This window comes from Solanum dulcamara, chromosome 2 (assembly GCF_947179165.1).
Source record: "Solanum dulcamara chromosome 2, daSolDulc1.2, whole genome shotgun sequence".
NCBI lineage: Eukaryota > Viridiplantae > Streptophyta > Magnoliopsida > Solanales > Solanaceae > Solanum > Solanum dulcamara.
The window spans coordinates 79,101,429-79,121,678 of record NC_077238.1 but is presented as its reverse complement, the minus strand read 5'-3'; the positions used below and the strand labels follow the sequence as shown (position 1 = coordinate 79,121,678).

The 20,250-nt window shown below is 33.7% G+C and overlaps 2 protein-coding genes and 1 pseudogene across 2 annotated transcripts; 1 reads left to right on the top strand and 2 right to left on the bottom strand.

Moving 5' to 3' along the window:
• Positions 1-3,542: 3,542 nt before the first annotated feature.
• Positions 3,543-5,954, bottom strand: LOC129880912 (L-type lectin-domain containing receptor kinase S.4). The gene has a single exon (XM_055955161.1). The coding sequence runs from the start codon at positions 5,752-5,754 to the stop codon at positions 3,691-3,693; it is 2,064 nt and encodes a 687-aa protein (XP_055811136.1). The 5' UTR covers positions 5,755-5,954; the 3' UTR covers positions 3,543-3,690.
• Positions 5,955-14,735: 8,781 nt separating this feature from the next.
• On the top strand, positions 14,736-16,335 carry LOC129873490 (uncharacterized). The gene is made up of 4 exons (XM_055948598.1): positions 14,736-15,067; positions 15,150-15,285; positions 15,481-16,022; positions 16,110-16,335. The coding sequence occupies exons 1-4, from the start codon at positions 14,736-14,738 to the stop codon at positions 16,333-16,335; spliced, it is 1,236 nt and encodes a 411-aa protein (XP_055804573.1).
• A 977-nt stretch (positions 16,336-17,312) lies between these two features.
• On the bottom strand, positions 17,313-19,313 carry LOC129877932 (uncharacterized; annotated as a pseudogene).
• Between the last annotated feature and the right edge of the window lie 937 nt (positions 19,314-20,250).

Below are 20,250 nucleotides of genomic sequence, written 5' to 3'. Positions count from 1 at the left end.
GTTATACAAATTATATTATACAAATTTTGAATTATACAAACGTGCGAATTATACAAACTCGAACCGTAATTAACGCTAAATGTTAGTGGCGAATTGTTAATTAGCTAAACTATAGTTATGTTAACTAATTAACTAGTATATGTCTGCTTATTCGCTAATTTTCCCTTTAAAAAAAAATTGGTAGTTAACTGGTTAGTTAAACTATATTGATCGCATATATTGGCTTTTATTTTTTTGGCACAACTATTTAGTAAATAATCCCATTTTTATTTTTCTAGCAACTTATGGACTTTTTAGATCATTCTTTTGAATATACTCAAAATCTTACGAGAAAAAAGTTATACCATTATCTATAAATTTTATGCAATACGAGAGATGGATGTGTGGGCATAGCAGGAGTGACAAGATTAGAAATGAGGCTATTCGAGAAAAGGTAGGAGTGGCCTCGGTGGAAGACAAGATGCGGGAAACGCGACTGAGATGGTTTGGACATGTGAAGAGGAGAGTCCCAGATGCACCAGTGCGAAGATGTGAGAGGTTGGCCATGGATGGTTTCAGAAGAGGTAGGGGTAGGCCGGAGAAATATTGGGGAGAGGTGATCAGACAAGACATGGCGCATTTACGACTTACCGAGGACATGACCCTAGATAGGAGGGTGTGGAGTACACACATTAGGGTAGAAGACTAGTACATAGTGGTTTTATTCTCCCTTATTCGTAGGCGTATTAACGCACTATGATTTCTTGTACTCGGATGTATGTTACTTATGGTATTTATGTTATTATACAATAATAATATCTACTGTTTTTTTGTGCTTTGATTATACTATTGTTTGGACCGTTTTCGTCATCTACTTATTTACTCTAATATTCTTGTCTGACCTTTTTCTATGCTTTTATTGAGCCGAGGGTCTTTCGGAAACAGCCGTCCTACATTGGTAGGAGTCAGGTCTGCGTACACTCTACCCTCCCTAGACCCCACGATGTGGGATTTCACTGGGTTGTTGTTGTTGTTGTTGTTGTTTTATGCAAGACGATAGTCTAATATCTTATTAGTCTCAAGGACAATATTAGCATAACTTTAAGGGAAAATGACATGAATTAGTAAACATTTACGAGTTAATTAATATACATAGCTATAATTTAAGTTAATTCCACTCGCAGCAAACCTTTTCAAGTAATTAATATACATAGCTATAATTATCTAGGATTTGTATAATTAAGCTCGCAATTGTATAAATTCAGAATTTGTTTGTATAAATTCAGAATTTCCTAAACGAATAAATCCATATTTTGTATATGCTTATCGTATCATGTATATAATTATAATATTGATACATTTGATTTGTATAAGTTATGAAAAATTCCTAAAATGTATAAATACAGAATTTGTATATACAAGCGAATTATACAAAAAGTTGTTATAGCTATAGTTATAAAATGTAATTATCTAAACTATAGTTATTTCGACCTATTAAAATTTTTGTAGTAGCTATTTGTGAAATTTTCAGAACTTTTAAAACTACGAACAAAATCTAAACAGTAGCCCGTTTCACTTGAAGCTAAAAATAAGGTGGTCTTGCAAAAAGGATAAAGTTTAATGGGCCGGGACTGCAGAATATTAGTTAGCGGAAATATAGCCGGGCCAACCTATTCAAGTTTGGGTAGATTAATGTTTGTCTATTTAGATTAGGGGAATTTTTGTATATAGCCATTCAAAAATATCTTAATTATACTCCATAGCTATAGTTTGCTAATTATAATTCGTAGCTATAGTTATAGCAGCGTTTGTATAATTCGTGCAACATTTGTATACGTTTGTATAATTTGTTATACAATTCACAGTTTTTGTATAATGTTTGTATATTTCACTATACAATTCATGCACATCGTTTGTATAATTCGCTATCCAATTTTTAGTATTTGTATAGTTCGCTATCCAATTTTTATAAGGAAAAAAAATTAAAATTATGTAAAAGTTTAGTGGGTCAGCATTGATCCATTATTTAACTCATCTAGACTCAACTCCCGTAACTTAATGAACCCGTCTATTTTATTAACTCAAATCCCTTTTAACTCGTTCAAATTTAATCAAATTCGCTCTTTTGACGCCCCTACTTTATTTTTCGTGTGGTTGTTGGTTTATTACTTCTACTCTAGATTCTTTGATTTGAGGGAATACTTTGTTAGTAGCCTCAAGCAGGTCCTAATCATGTTCTACTGTATATAGTATTTTCTTCTGGTTTTAAGGGTCCATTATATTATACAAATTTTGAACTATACAAACGTGCGAATTATACAAATTCGAACCATAATTAACGATAAATATTAGTAGCGAATTATAAATTAGCTAAATTATAGTTATGTTAACTAATTAACTAGTATATATTTTTTTATTCGCTAATTTTTCCTTTAAAAATGGTAGTTAACTGGTTAGTTAAACTATATTAATCGCATATATTGGCTTTTTTTGGGCATAATACATAAATATGTCTTTAAACTTGACCTCATTTCATATTTATGCCCTCCAACTTAAAGTAGCCGAAATGAGAATGTTGAGATGGATGTGTGGGCATACCAAGAGCGACAAGATTAGAAATGAGGCTATTCGGGACAAGGCAGGAGTAGCCTTGGTGGAAGACAAGATGCGGGAAGTGCAACTGAGATGGTTTGGGCATGTGAAGAGGAGAGACACAGATGCCCCAGTGCGGAGGTGTGAGAGGTTGGCCATGGATGGTTTCAGAAGAGGTAGGGGTAGGACGAAGAAATATTGGGGAGAGGTGATTAGACAGGACATGACGCAGTTACAGCTTACCGAGGACATGACCTTAGATAGGAGGGTGTGGAGGACCCATATTAGGGTAGAAGGCTAGTACAAAGTTCCGTTATTCTTCCTTATTAGTAGGCGCATTAGCGTATTATAATTTCTTGTGCGCTGATTTCTGTTACTATCTACTACTCTCTGTACTTTGATTACTCTATTTTATCTATTACGCTTTCGTTATTTGCTTTGCTTTATTTGCTTTCACATAACACTTTGAACTTCTTGTACTTCTTTGCTTATCTGACCTCTTTTTATGCTTCTATTGAGCCGAGGGTCTCTCGAAAACAACCGTCCTACCTTCGTAGGAGTAAGGTTTGCATACACTTTACCCTCCCCAGACTCCACGTTGTGGAATTTCACTGGGTTATTGTTGTTGTTGTTGTTGTTGAGTGTCCACTAAACACAATAGGGACGAGTTGGAGTGTTTAGTTGTCAGTTGAGATTAAGTTGAGGTGTCTAGATGTGCACTCTCGAAGTTGGAGTGTTGTTTGAGTGTTTGTTTATGTATTATGCCTAGTTTAATATTTTGGTTATGATTGATATTAAGTTACCATGACTGCTGTAGAAGTATGCCATAAAAAATTACTTATTGAGAACAAGAACAGAAAAAAAGGGAAGGAACCAAATGAAGTCAAAATTCTATTGAAATGGACAAAGCTTCAACAAGATTCAAAAGTGATTGACTGCCAAAATATATTCACATCCTACTAGCACCAATATTCTCAAAACCAGAGAATGGTTTATATATCATTTTCTTTTCAAAAGCCATAATTTACATGTAAGTCGAAAATCAAACCATAAAAAGAAGTACTAAAATATGGAGGGAGTTTGGGAGGGCAGGTAGAATGGTCCCTCCATTTTGCATGGCTACCTGTTGTCCTCTCTGCCAGAATCCGTTAACGGTGTTACTGAATTAGCTTCAATATCAATATCTCCTTCACCATCATAAGCTGATGACCATGTGCTTACTTTCTCAAAATAAGACGAAGATGGATAGGAATCTATTAAGTCCTCTAACTCCATACCACTAGTGCCATCCTTCTTTCCATCATATTCATTCAGCGTCTCTGGGAGCAACATCTCCCCTTCCAAGTATCTCACCACTAACCTCATGCTAGGTCTCTTAGATGGTGTATTATTTGAACAGATTAGTCCTAATTTAAGCACCATTACGGCCTCCATCTTATCATACTTGCCATTTAATCTCGGGTCAACCACTTCAAGAATGGCACCTTCCTTCCATTTATCCAAAACCCAATCTACTATGATTAACTCCTCAGGCAATGCCTTTGCCTCAATTGGCCTCCTCCCACAAGCAACTTCTAGCAGCAATGCACCAAAGGCAAAAACATCTGAACTTGTTGTAGGCTTTCCGGTCTTGGTTAATTCTGGAGCTAAGTAACCCAACGTGCCGACTACTCTTGTTGTGCTAGGATTTGCTCCATGCTCATATAACTTGGCAAGCCCGAAATCTCCAAGTCGTCCATTCATATCTGAATCTAACAACACATTCCCTGCTTTAATATCTCTATGGATCACAGTTTGTTCCCATTCTTCATGTAAATACAACAGACCAGAAGCAACACCTTTAATAATCTTGAATCTCTGATCCCAAGTTAAAATAATTCTTGGTTCATCATAAATGTATTTGTCTAAGCTTCCATTTGGCATAAGGTCATAAACAAGTAACAAGTCACCTCTTCGCCGACACCATCCTATGAGCTGAACCAAATTTCTATGTCTAAGGCGACCAATTGTGGCGATTTCAGAAACAAATTCTTGAAGACCCTGTTTTGCTTCATGATTTATTCGCTTAACAGCAACAACGGTATTGGTCTTAGGCAGTGTTCCTTTATAAACTCGACCAAATCCACCAAACCCAAGCAACTCCTTATCTCTAAAACCCCTTGTAGCCTTCTTTAGCTCCTTGTAAGAAAACCTATGTGGACCTATTTCAAGTTCCCAAGGTTCAATCACATCTATGTTCTTGATTTTCCAAATGACATACAAGGCTAAAATGAGTCCAAATGCAAGAAATACGAAAGCTGATAAAGAGGTAGCTACAATTAAGATTGTTTGGTTCTTCTTAGGCCTAGGAAGAAAAGGCAATGAATCAAGATCCAAAGATTGAGCTTTCCCATTCATCTTGAAACTCCAACCAATTATATAATGTGAGCTAGCAAGCAAACCAGTTGAAGCAGAAAATCCAACATACATGAATTCCTCAAGAATTGGAGAAAGGTCCACTGGGAAAGACAAAATTGAAGAAGTTGGTTTTGTTGAAGAAAGGGAGAGTGTAACATTCAATAAATTTCTAGTGGAATCATAGTCAATCCAAGCCTGAATTGTCTTTCCACTCTGAAGATAAAGTTTTTGCTTAGTGGAATTTCCTTCAGAAAAGTAGCTAGCATTGACTGAAGCATTGGACTTCAAATCATTCATATCAATACCAACATGATTATCACTTATATCACCAAATTCAAAATCTTGAACAGTATCAAATTCAACAGCAAATACATGGTTGGAAAAATTCCCGACATCACCTGAATTTAAAAGACCTAAATACTGACTAGGAAAAACCCCTTTCATCTCTTTAGTCCTTGAGATTGTGAAAGCAAAACCATGCCCCCCTAATTTAGCATATTCTGGAACAATCCCGAAAGCAAAAGCAGTAGAAAAGGAAGAAACTTTACCAGATTGGGAATTCTTGAATCTTATTGGATTTTTGTAAAAAGCATGACCAACAACTCTGGATGTCTCATCTGTAAGCTTTAAAGCACCATTCTTTACAATCTGAGCAACCCCATTTAAACTTAGATTACTAGCTTCAACCCCTTTAAAGTCATTATAAAGAAATTCATCAGAAAAAACTGTTCTTGACAGCAAAATAAAGAGTATCAAGAAAAGGGTTGGCTTAATTTGTTTGGCCATGGCATAGCTAGATTAAAATTTGGTATTTGAGTACAAGAACTGTGTGGGGTGATGATTTATAGCTGAATCTAGACATTCTTTTTGGAAAGTTGCCACTGATTTGACACATGTGATTTGTCTGTGTGATTACAAAGGAAAGAAGAAAGAGTGGGGTTTTGAGGTTGTGGTGAGTTAAATTCAAACGTGGTTTTTATGTTTTGGATTTTGGATTATTTACTTTTTTGAATTTTTTGTCACGGGGGTGATTTTTCTTTTCCTTCACAAGATCACAACCCGCGCGGCAGTCAACTTCGCAAGCTAACTTCAGCCAACCAACAAACGTTTGACACAAGATTATATCAAACACAAAGGAAACACACTACAGCGGAAATACACAACAACAACACAAGCATGTACAGGCAAACTGCCCAACTTCTATATATAACTCTCCACAGTTTATACAAAAGAATCACCTCAAGGAGTTTGGAAGGCTAAGGAGCTTGTGCATTGCCCCTTGTCAGCTGGCCGATGTTGGCAGAAAAGCAATGCGCGGCAGACATGCCTATGGCATGGCAGGCAAGCAAAGGCCAAGGGCCTTGAGTGTTGGCAAGGCTTGGCAAAGTCAGTGGCAATGAAGGCACATGGCACCAGGCGGGCGTGTGCGCAAGCAGTGGGGTTGGCGTTGGCCGACATGCGTGTTGGCATGGGCGGGCCAAGGCCAAAAGCTGAGGCAAAGGCAAGGCAAGGCAAGGCAAGACAAGGCAAGGCAAGGCAGAGGCAGGAGCGTGGGCTGCGGATGCGCGCGGGCGCGTGCAGCAGACAGACACCTGACAGACTTGCAGACAGGCGTGCAGGCAGAGCACATGGGCTGGCATGGGCGCAACATGGGCTCTGACAGGCGTGCAGATTGTTTAGTATTTCCCTTGTACCCCTTTGTAAGGTGCTGGCACATGGCCAGCACCCCCCCTAGTTGGCTAAAGCTGCTGGCTGCTTTGTATATATATAGAGGGAGTTTGGATGGGCAAAGGTTAGCAAGAGTTTTGTGAGAAAAGCTCCTTAGCCTTCCAAACTCCTTGAGGTGATTCTTTTGTATAAACTGTGGAGAGTTATATATAGAAGTTGGGCAGTTTGCCTGTACATGCTTGTGTTGTTGTTGTGTATTTCCGCTGTAGTGTGCTTCCTTTGTGTTTGATATAATCTTGTGTCAAACGTGTGTTGGTTGGCTGAAGTTAGCTTGCGAAGTTGACTGCCGCGCGGGTTGTGATCTTGTGAAGGAAAAGAAAAATCACCCCCGTGACAACTGGTTTAGTGTCTCGTATTTAGTGTCAGAGTCAGGATTTTAAATTAAAAGATTCAAAATCTGAATAAGTAGACATATAAATTAGTCGAAAAGGGTCGATATCTATTTTATATACATAAAAATTATTTTAACTATGTATAAATGCTATAATTTTCTGTCGAAGGAGGTTCGGATAAAAAAATCGCCACAAGGTGGCTTCGTCACTGCTCGTACCCACATAAAAGCTCGACTAATTCGAATTCACCTATTGCAAGAGAGCTCGACAAATTCAAATTCACTTATTGCAGAACTTATTTCTAAAGCTATGCTATCAACAATTTTTTTGATCATATTCAAAACTCGAATGCTACCTTTGATTAAGGATAGAGAGCGAACGGTGGAGGATTCAATCATCCGGTAATTAAATGTAGACTTACAACTACCGCGCACTACAACTCTAAAGTGTCAGTTTCCTAGTCAATTGAATCTAATAGTTTTATTTATATTTGTTTTTAATATTTAGGTATAATATATAAATATGTTATTTTATTTAATTTTATTTTATATTTATATATTTTAATTTTGAGTGTGCACAAGTAGACATTTAAACGTGTATAAAGTTAAACAAGTACACACATAAGTTTTATGTGGCATAATACACGTAGGACATAAATTGTGATATAAAATGCCACCTAGAACGTATATATTTATTTAATATGTATTATGCCTAATATTTGTTGAATATACACTGAAATATTAATTAGTAACTAGTAGATTATACTTTATAATATTCTTGGTCAAAAAGTTTGAATGAGTTATAACCATTATACTGTACCCAAAGTTGGTAAGAAATCAATTCCTTTGTAAAATGTCAACGAGTTTAATTTGCAACCTTAATGCCCTGGTCAGGACTAATTAGTTGGTTAACCACTCTCCTGTTACAAATTGAAATATAATTTTTTTCTTGCATTGAAGTCACGTCAATAAAAAAAAATCAATATTCTTTTCAACTCCTATAGACTTCTAACTAACTTGAAGTAGTGATGAATAGCTTTCTTTATAAAACAAACATAGGATAAACATATAAAATATTGTGTTTAATTTGTTTATTAGTATATTATTATTAAATTATTGTGCCAATTAGCATAACCCTATTTGCACAAGGAATATTATTAACGTGACAATTTTTAACTTCTCCACTGCTGACAAAGGGGTTTTGGCTTGACTTGGGAAGGAAGAGGTGGAGTTCGGAGTGTAAGGGGTTTATTTGATTTTAGCGTTCATATGATATAAGTTTAAAATTATTATTTTTAATTTTTTTATAATTAATGTTAAAATATTTTTATCTTGTGAAATCATACTAAATTTATTATTATTAAAAAAAGATTATACATTATTTTTATATATTTAAATATTTTTGTAAAACTAATAAGTGTATTAGTATTAATTTATGAGTTTCATTGACTTTATACGCTAGCTTTACCCATTAATTTATCATCTGCCTCGTCATAAATAAGCTATATATCGTTATCCATAAGAAAATAAATTGATATGATGGGAGGATGCCTAACTATAAAGTAATTTATTAAACAATTAATTGAAAGTACTAAATAGTAGGCCTGGTAAATTTTAGTCAATTATATTTTGGATTCAGTCGTTTGATCTTTCGTGTGAATTAACACAAAACATTATAAATAGTAAATGTGTAAAACATAAAATGAGAGCAATAGATATATAATATCAAAAACTTTTTTTTGGTTTGGTTTATCACTCTGTGTCTGATACATATATTAAAGTTCGATTAATTCAGATTCATGTCAGGTAAGTCCATTCGAGAAGTTTCGCTCTTTACTAAGGATTTTTTTATACTCTGGATTAGATCTTTAATTTAAAAAAAAGCAGTTTCATTCATTGCATCACATCCTTTTTTGGTATATCAAAAACGTTTATATTGATTCGGAATCAATGAAATATCCTTAGTTTCATTGAGGTGCAAAGATGTTCTTTGAGATTTTTGTAATTTAGTATGGCGAAATGATTTGGCAACCCCTGTACTTGGCTTCGTTTATCAGTTGAACCCTCCTACTTCTCATTTTGCCAATTAAACCCTTAAACACATCAGAACACAATATTTTAAGTCATTTTCTCCTCTGGTCAGTGCGCGTGTAATAAACTCGATTACACGTGAAATTTCATGTCATTTCTTAATGCCGTATAAGAAATTAGGTGTTAAAAAAATAAAAAAATATCAATTTTGTAATTTCTGAAAAATTTCAAATAGCCATCTTCTTCATATTTGATAACAAATTGAGCATCAAATTCATACACAATAAATTTTAAAAAATTCGATTTAACTTGTAAATTTAACTACAAGTTCAACCCAAGGAACTCCAATCAATTTTTTTTAATTAATTTTACAAATTAGCAAGACCCATTTGTTATTTTTCAAGCCTTTTCAAACTTATCAATGTAGTTTTATAACTTTCAATACTCATAATCACATTCACATTATCCATATCTTCTCTTTAAAACCAACGAACAAAATAGTGACCTCAATATTTTTAAAACCTAAAAAATAAAAATTTCAGAAGGGACAAGGGTGGGGGTAGGGGCAGAAAAAAGAGATTAGAGGTGAATGATTTGTATCAAAAAATAAGAATGGAATGAAAAAGAAGAAGAGGAGGAGAAGAGTGGATGTGGTGGGTAAATTCGATGATTAAAAAAAGAAAGTGCTGAAGAAAGAAGAAAGTTGGGGGCTAGGGTGAGGGGCGGAGGAAAGAGGGCTGGTGGAGAAGAAGAAAGGTGTAGTTGGGTGGGTGGGTGAGAGAGGATGAAGAAGATTTTTTTTAAAAAAAAATTGTTTAATTGAATTTTTAAAGTAAAATATTGTTCTAACTCGCTTTTAAACGTGTGTAATCATGCATATTTTCAACTCAACAAAATTAATGTCATATAAGCTTGGTCAATGGTCAGAGAGATTTAAAATATTGTGTTATGATGATTTTAAGAATTTAATTGACAAAGTAATAAATAAGAGGGTTCAACTGATAAATAAAATCAAGTATAGAAGTCTCCCAGGTTATACCGCCATTTAATATTGATGTGTGAATTTCTTTGACTTATTCACTACCTTTACCCATTAATTTATTATCTGGTCCCTCATAAATTAGTTATGTATCTTTATCCATAAAAAAATAATTGAAATAATGAGAGGAAGCTGAATTAAAGTACTCTATTAAACAATTAATTACCTTTTTTTTCAACCGGTGTTCGGTACGGTATCCACATTAGAGCCCAATTAAATTTGAATTTGCGTCGAAAAATTCCATATTAGGGGTAAAACGCTCTCTAACAAAGAAGACTCCGTACCTAAGAGGATTCGAACCCGAAACCTCTTGATTAAGGTTGAGGAAGTACTTACCACCACCACAATCCTTGTTGGTAACAATTAATTACTTAAAACTATAGGTTTGTAGATTTTTATTATACTAATTCTTATTTGGCGTGTTAAATAGGGTGTGCAAAAATCGAATCAAAAAAAATATTATTGGGCTATTGCTCTTGGGTTATTGGGTTAATGGATTTTTACTGGTTTTATTAAAAAAAATCGGGTTATTGATTCGATATTGATTTTTAATATTGGGTTATTGAGTAAATCGATAACTCATTAAAACAATAGTAATTTACTTCTTTATCCCTAAATAAATATTAAATATTAATATAAATACTTTATTGATTACTACCTTTGTCATTTAGCCTTCAATTCACATTATTGTCCTAGTTTTTTTATTTATGTTTCACTTGTAGAGTTTTTTTCATATTAGAGCCCGTTTGGATGGGCTTAAAAAAAGTAACTTTTATGTATGAAGTGCTTTTAGAACTTTGAAGTGCTGAAAGTTATTTTTATAAATAAGCAGTTGAGTGTTTGGATAAAAGTTCTTAAATGAGGAAAATGATGTGAATTTTAGGGTTAAAAGAATAAAAAGGGTAGTTTGAGAATTTAGTTAAAATATAAGGGATATAAAAGTAATTTCCATGGTCAAAGAAAATGACTTTAAGCACTTAGAAAAAAAAGTTAAGAATCCTAACTTTTCATTTTTGACTGACTTTAAGAACTTTATGGCTTAAAGTTAGCATTAGGCAAATACGTCCAAAAACTAAAAAAAGGCTTTAAGTTGTTTTTGACCAACTTAAAGCCCATCCAAACGGGCTCTTAGTCACTATTGTTTCTATATTATGAGGATTCTGTAAAGTTATATTATTGTTTTATCGCGCCAAATTGTTGGAGAAGTCATATAATTATTTTATGAGCATTTTTTTTGATTAAACTGAAAACCAAACCGTTAAAAATCAAAACTCATAAATCGAAAACCAATAAAAAAATATTTTGTATTAATTTATTATTGATTTAGTATATTTTAAAATTGAAAATCAATAATACATAAAATTGAACAGAAACGATTGACGATGGGAAAAACACAATTGCACTTTCTTCCAAGGTATATAACTAAATCTTTGTTATAATCATATGATTCATCAGAGAATTCTAACACCCATTTGGTTCAAATTTTGATTATTATCTTTTTGTATGTTATCCTTTGTCTGTAAGATAGTTATTTACCTTAATAAGGTGTAAACCCCTGATATGATGCATATAATTAAATAAGATGCCATATATGGCTAATTTAACTATCCAATAAATGAAAGAAAATATGTGTAATTTTTTTTAAAAATAAAAATAAATTATCAAAAGTGTCTAACTGGAGTATTTAATCAGAAGTTGGAATGATTTCGATAAACTTCCTAAAGGATGATGACGTTGTGGATGATGTCCCAGCTCGAGAGGTCAACCTTGAAGACTCCTCTTTCTTCTCCAGTGAAGTCACCTTATTTGTATAGGGAAGATCTTAGATAGAACAACGAGAAAACAGTCTTAACCCGTAGGTAGGGTAGGACAGTTCAGTCCAGTCCTGATCAGTCCCTGGATAATTCAGAATCAGAATAGGTCCAGTCCAGGGGACAAATCAATAGGAAATGCTATTTGCTTCGTAAGAATAATATTCTGAAAAATCTAAAATAAATTCACAACAATGGAAGTTATTTTCATTGGCCCCTCTCCCCACAATCCAACTCCAAAAATAGTAGTCAAATTTCCGTTTAAAATGTTTAGTGCAACTCGCTTTCGCCTATTGGCAACTCGCGTTCAGATGGCCATTCTTTATTTTATTCATACTTTTGTTTTTTCTCAACTAGGTGATGCACCTATATCAGTTGATGATTTCAAGATGGTAGAAGTTGGTAGTTATGAGCAATATCCATGGGGGAAATTAGCATATTCAAAATTGATAAAAGGAATGCGTTAGGAGTTTCCAAATGCCAAACAAATGTATCGTCTAGGCGGCATGCCATACGCTCTGAATGTTTGGATATATAAATGTGCATCTCAAGTTTCCTCTGAAATTGCTGTAAGAGTGGGTAATAAAATTCCCAGAATTCTTAACTGGCGTGTTGTCGCCGTGAAACCAAAATTTGAGACCTTCATGTCTACCATCTTCAGTGAGGTACATGCTTTGAATATTATTCGTTTATGCACTGATTCATTATACATAAAATCTAAGATACATTATATATCCATGACCTTGATACAATATAATTTGATTCATAAAGTAGATGTATCAGCTCATATATTTATGTATCAGGATATAAATGTATCAAGATATAATGTATCTTATACATATACTTTATATAACCTTTCTGATACATATAATTGTATGTATCAGAAAGGTATTTACATCTCATGAAAACTCATTTATCAGTATTTACAGCTCATTAAAACTCTATCTTATGTATCAAATTATAATGTATCAAGAATTACATCTCATGATACATCTGCATGTATCTATCAGATAATGTTGTTTTTCTATCAGTTTAGCATGTATGAAGGATTAATGTTTCTGATACATCATGTTTATGTATCAGCATTAACATGTATCAATTATTCAATTTTTTTGCAGTATCCATGCTCCAACATTGTCCAATCTCAATATGAAATGGAATCTATTGTCGTTCATGACAGCCAACAGAAACCTGAAGATTCAACATCGGCTGTCAAGGTCAATTTCAGAAAACCTCATGAAGTCACTGGATTTGAGGACTTTTCAACAACACCACCCACTGAATTTTTAAAGAGATCCAGGGATGTCGCTGAGACATCTTCTCCACCTCCTTCCAAGAGAATGAAGACTTCCCCTGCTAAAAAGCCAATTCAAGTAGAAACAGCCAACATGCACAAGGATTTCATACCACCAAATGAATCAGAAAATCTTGTTTCTCCTGACAATGAACCGGGGGCAAAGTCACCAAAGGAATCAGAAAAGCCTGTTTCTCCTAACAATGTACCAGGGGCGAAGTCAGCTGTAGGAGGTGAATCTTCCGGTCATTCGGATCAAATTATTCATATGTAATTCAAAGCATTGAAGAAATCCATAAAGAAGTCTCTAAATAGATACGTAAGTTATTACTTTAAGATGTATCACGTACAATATACTTTTAATTAGGTGATACAATCTGATTTTTCATATACATGTATCAAGGTTGACCGGAAGTTCAAGCGTTTGGAGAACAAAATGGATTCAAATCACATTGATCTTTTGAAAGCCATCGACAATATGGCGAACCGAATGACTGACACATCATCTCAAGTTAAAAAAAATGATTTTGATCAATCATTCCATGTGGTTGAACAACAAGAAGCACCTACTGGATTGGAGGTGAACAATTTTGCAAATAAATCTGATCCACCCCAAAAAAATGACAAATCTAATGTCCAGGAAGATATTAAGGTACATACATCATGTAATATTTGATATTTATGCTTTTAAACTTCTGGATACTTTTCATTGTCATGTATCAAATGTAAATGTTATTATGTTTTCAGGGACCTGAACCATCCACCATGATAAATCAGGTGGACAACATATCGGAACAAAGCATTTCAGCAGATGTTTCTGAATTATTTGATCAGCAAGTTTATTCTGATACATTAAAGGTAATGTATCAGAAACAAATTGATGAACAATTTGATTCTATATATATATTTTGTATAAGCTCAACCTCTTTAAATATATATATATATCTAGACATTTAGTACATATATATCATAAGTAAATGTTATTATGTTTCCAGGAAGATGAACCATCCATCAAGATACAAAAGGTGGATGATATATCACAACATAGCATTGTAGTAGATGATGTATGATATCTGCACATTTTTTATGAAGTAATTGGTTTTTTAAGATAATGTATTATATCCACAGTTTTTTATTTAGTAATTATTTTTTTAACATTTGTATGAACCGAAAACATTAAATTTTACACCACAATTGAAGGATGTATCAGCACACCAAATGGAACCACAAAGAGCAGATACTGATAAGCTTATTGCTGATTCTGATACATTACAGGTAATGTATCAGATTCTTTACTGAGATAAAGTCAACATTATTAATTTTTTTAATGACGTTATACATTACGTGTAGAACACTGGAAAGAAAGATGGAAGAGTAGCCGATGATAAATCTGACAAAGTAGAAGAGCAAGTCGAGGAGATTGAAAAAGAAAAAATCAAACCAAGCACATCAGAATCCAATACTTCAGCACCATTTTCGACCGAAACTCTGGATGTGATAGATGCTCTAATATACGGACTTTCATTACCAGCCATGCCATTGACAGTTGTTAGTCATGAGCAAGTTCAGGATGAATGTCTATTACGCGATATCCAGCTACCAACCACTCTTCCATCAAAAGCTAATGTATTGTCTGACGATGCGAAGACACCATCTCGAAGAAGCAGGATTCCTTCGAAGATCTTACAGTCGCCGTATCTTTCAAACTTTAGGTCGAGTGAAAAGGGAAAGGAAAATTTGTCAGATGTTATGCATCAGACACACCCTTTTGAAGGTTTTGGTATATGCTATCAACCCCCTTCCGAGCTTGTCACAGACTACTCTCAATGGATAGATAAAGGATTTCTAAAATCACATGGCAACAAGTAAGTATGACATATTCAACTTATACCCATACAAGTCGTGTATTATATTTGTTATGTTATTAAACTACAAGTTTCCATTCAGGAATTCGAAGGAGGATCATTACAGATCTAAGTGCTCTTCATTCGGCTTTGAAAAAATGGACTTTGTTGTGGCATTTCCTAAAGATAAGAACTGGTTCTACCTAATGTCACATCCGGACAGATGCTGGAACGATGAGGTAAAAATTTCATCATAAATAATATGATACAACTCATACTAACTACCTGATACATACATATTAATGTATCTGATACATAGATAGATAAATGTATCTGATACATTCATAATCTGATACATGATGCTAGTTGTTATATAACTAATACTTTCTTAAAATGTGCAGCACATCGATGTAATATTTTACTACCTTCGGAAGAAATCGAAGATGCAGTTGAGCAATCAGTATCGATACACAATGACAAACTGCATTTTCAAAAATTACATCGAATATGCACACACACGCTACTATCACCTTCCACCTAACATTTCTACACAAGAAGATATGGCAAGGGCCACTGTTACAGCTCATCAAGAGAGATCCGTGAAGAACATAATAAGAGGTTTCTCAATACCAGCCGGTTTGCCCTGGCATTTGGTAGATGAGGTATACATTCCAGTAAACTGCGACAGGGATTTTCATTGGGTTCTTGCGGTAGTTGTGTTGAAAGAGAGGTTGATACGTGTGTATGATTCATCGCCTAGACGAAGAAGTAGCAATCTTTCCCAAGAGATCCAAAAGATAGCAGCAATGCTACCAACATACCTGCAAGACAGTGGTTTCTTTGACAACAACGAACGTACTGATTGGTCGTCTCTTGATTCATACAAGGACAAATCAACCGGTAACATGCTTGAACCACATCACCCATTTGCAGTTGAGTATGTTGAAGGAATTGCGCAACAGGGAAGTGGCAGCTTGTGAGTATTAACATCGGCTATGTATACCTAAATCATTCATATGTCAATTTTACTTTTTTTTAAATTCCTGTATTCCTTTATTTGCAGGGATTGTGGAGTTTTCCTGGCCATGTTTGCTGAATATCTTAGTGATGGAATTTCTATTTCAAATACCGGACTAAATGTTGAATTCTTCCATTCAAGATATGCCGCACTCTTATGGAGATATGGTTGTCAGAAGGCCATTGATGGTTATGTTAGCGATAACGACGATCCAAAAAAACCTAGGAGAGACATATCTCCAAACCAAGGAGAACTGATTGATGTCCAATAATTTTTTTTTGATAGTAAACATTTTAGGTGATTCTGATTCTTCCAATGTGTCTGATACATAAACTGTAATGTATCAGATTTAGTATGTTTTAATATTTCCATACCTCAGATTTACTATGTTTTTCTCTGGTGTCAAAATGGAATATAAAATCAAAGTTTATGTTTTATACTCTACTGTATCAAACTTGTATCGAGTATAATATTCATAAGTGTCACATTTTTTGAATTCTGATACATGAATCAAGTTTTTTTTATAAGTATAATATTCATCATGCACATGTATCAGATTCTCATTTCTCAAGATTTAATGATTGTATCAGATTTAATATGTTTTAATATTTCCATACACCAGATTTACTATGTTTTTCTCTGGTGTCAAAATCAAATATAAAATCAAAGTTTATGTTTTTATATTCTACTGTATCAAACTTGTATCGAGTATAATATTCATAAGTGTCACATTTTGTGAATTCTGATACATGAGATAAGTTTTATTTTATTATGATACATCATGCACATGTATCAGATTCTCATTTCTCAATATTTAATTATTCTGATACATTAATTTTTTGCATAAGAATTCTATGTCTCAAGATTTAACGTATATGATACATCTTGCTTATGTATCAGATTCTCATTTATCAAGATTTACTGCATATGATAATCTACAACCTATATCAAATAGGATCTTATGTATCACCAACAACTCTTGTGTAATTATGGTTGTCGAAAAGACAAGAATGTTTATGTTTGGGAAAATAACGATCCAAAAAATAAACCATGTGAGATTTCATTAATCCAAGTCAAGGCGAACCGATGGACGTCCTGTATTTTATTTTAAAAAAAATTGTAGCAATATAATGTTCTAATCTTGATACATATCAACTGAAAAAAGATTTTTATATTTATGTCACGTGTCAAACTCAAATATAAAATATAATAATAGATGTTATTTTATGATTCAATTAGAATGTATACCGAGATACCACAAACATCATATCTATTTAGGAATGAAATTACAAGTCTTTCTGTTGTGGCCTTCGTGGCCACAACGTCCACAAGAATTTGTGCTACTTGTTATTTTCTCATTAGCGAACTTTTTTCTCCCTTTCTTTGGTCTTCCTGGCATCCTTTTGTATATTGGCGGCAAGACAATTTCTTCCAAAATTTCCTTCGGAGCAGTCCAGTCTTTCTTATCTGGCATTGGAACCATTGGTAATTCATAAGTATTTGCCAACGCCTCTGGTTTGTAGTAATCAGAACAATATGGGTGCAGGTCAGTAATGTTCTTGCTCTTCAACACTGCAATTGCATGTGGACATGGTATCTCGTCTAGTTGAAATCTACCACAAGTGCATGTTTTTCTCTCTAGACACACAATGTATCTTATACCTAATTCGTAAACAGAATAAAGATACTCTGATGAAGCAACAACCTGCAGGAATTATATTTCAAATTTATGTATCAGTACTGCTTCCTCACATACACAACTATGTATCAGAACTGAAGTAAAAGGGTAATAATTATCACAGGATATACATATCAGATGAATCAACAGCCAGCAAGAAATAAATTTCACATATATGTATCAGAAAGTACGTATCAAATACAGAAATGATGTATCAGAACTGATGTATCAGTATGTATTTTAAACATGTTATGTTTATATGTGTCGGTACTTATGTATCAACTACACATTTGATGTATCCGAATTGATATATCAGTGTATAATGAGCACAGGCTATACTTGAATGACGAAGCAACAAACTGATATAAATAAACTTCACATATATCTAATAGTACTTATGTATCATCTACACAAATAATGTATCTACACTGATGTATCAGTATATATTTAGAACAATTTATACATAACTGATTAATCATCAGCCTGAAGGAAAATAATCTTTACATATATGTATCAGAACTTATGTATCAAATGTAGAACTTATGTATCATAATTGAAGTTTCATTATTTAATTAGCACATGTTATACATAACTGATGAATCATCAGCCACCAAGAAATAAATATCACATATATGTATCATAAAGTATGATTCAATTACAAAAATGATGTATCAGAACTGATGTATCAATATATATGTATCAGAAAGTATCTATCATGTACCAGAACTGATGTATCAGTATATATGTGTCAGAAAGTATGTATCGTGTACCTTCATTCTCGAACACTTGATCGTGTTTGAAACTAGGATATCTTCGAATTTTCTACCCAAAGTATGTTTTGTATAAGATGCTATTTCTCTATTTTTGCAAAATCCAAGAACCAAAAAACATTCTCGTTTGCTCCAAAAAGTCAATTATAGGCAGCTCTCGTGCTTCAACAAGACATCCATTGATACATTCTGCGATGTTAGAAGTCATCATTCTACCCCTGTTGACAGTGGCATGAACCCTTGACCACTTTTCGTATCCTGCATTTTTTAAATATTGTGCCACCCGTTGATCGATTCTTTCAACTTTGGCCATTAATTTATCGACTTCATCTTTTCGGTATGCCTTGGCCATTGAATAGAAGATATCACTTAGTACAGCTTTGCTCCTTCTGTATTTAGTACACACATTTTTCCATATATGCCATATGCATGCAAAATGAGGAACATTGGGAAATACCATGCTTACACTCTTGATTATGCTTTCGTTCCTATCTGATACAACACACATATTGTCCCTCTCTCCAAATGCATTCTTGAAATTCTGAAAAATCCACGTCCATGATGAATCATTTTCCGTATCAACAATACCATACGCCAACGGCAATATGCAACCTAATAAATCAATAATAGCGATACAATAGTTATTAGAATTCATCAGAATCACAACAAACGTGAAAAATGAGATGACACACTGTTATTCAATAAGAAACAATATAAGAAAGCAATACCTGCCCCATCAAGTGTGCTAGCTGATACAAACGTCCCTTTATAAGGTCCATCAAGATGTGCACCGTCAACAACAACTACTGGTCGAAAAAACTGAAACCCCCTCATCAATGGCCTTAACGCTATGAACAAATACATGAATTCATCAGTTGATGACTTGTGCATACTTATGTACGAATTTGGATATACGGTTTTTAGAATATGTATGTATACAGACAGCTGTCTATATCCATCAGCAGGTTTTCCCCTTAACATCTGCAAAGCATGCTCTTTTGAACGCCATGCCTGTTGATAGATAATATCAATTCCATACGCTGATTTAATATCCTCTCGTATATCATTAGGGGTGACAATTCTCTTATGATTAACCAATTTAAGGGCTGTGAATGCACTAACAAAAGCCTTTGTAGCATGAACTTTGTTGAAAATCCTATCTCTCAGTGCAAATGAATGTTCACCATTGAAATATCTAACTTTGAATATATCCGATTTTTTCCAACATGAAGCTTTCATTCTCCAACAACATCCTTCTGAAAGGCATACTAACACATAACTGCATTTGTATTAAAAAAATGACATGTATCATATCAATATTTTTTCATTTATAATATCAACAAATACAGTGACATACTGATAGGAAGTGTGTCAACCAATGTACTTGATACATGTTTCTTTGTATGTATTGTTAAAAAAAAACATCTGATACATAGAGTATTATGAATCTGATACATACTGACAGCATTATTATCATTTTTTAACTGAGTTACAGGAATGGAGTTTTGATGTATCATGACAGGAAAATTTATTTTATTTTAAGAATGTATGAGATACACACAGTAATATGTATCTGATACATACTGTTGGATACTATCCAACATCAAAATTTCCAAATGCAGAAATGGAGTTTTGATGTATCATGACATGAAAAATTATTTTATTTTAAGAATGTATCAGATACACACAGTAATATGTATCTGATACATACTGTTGGATACTATCCAACATCAAAATT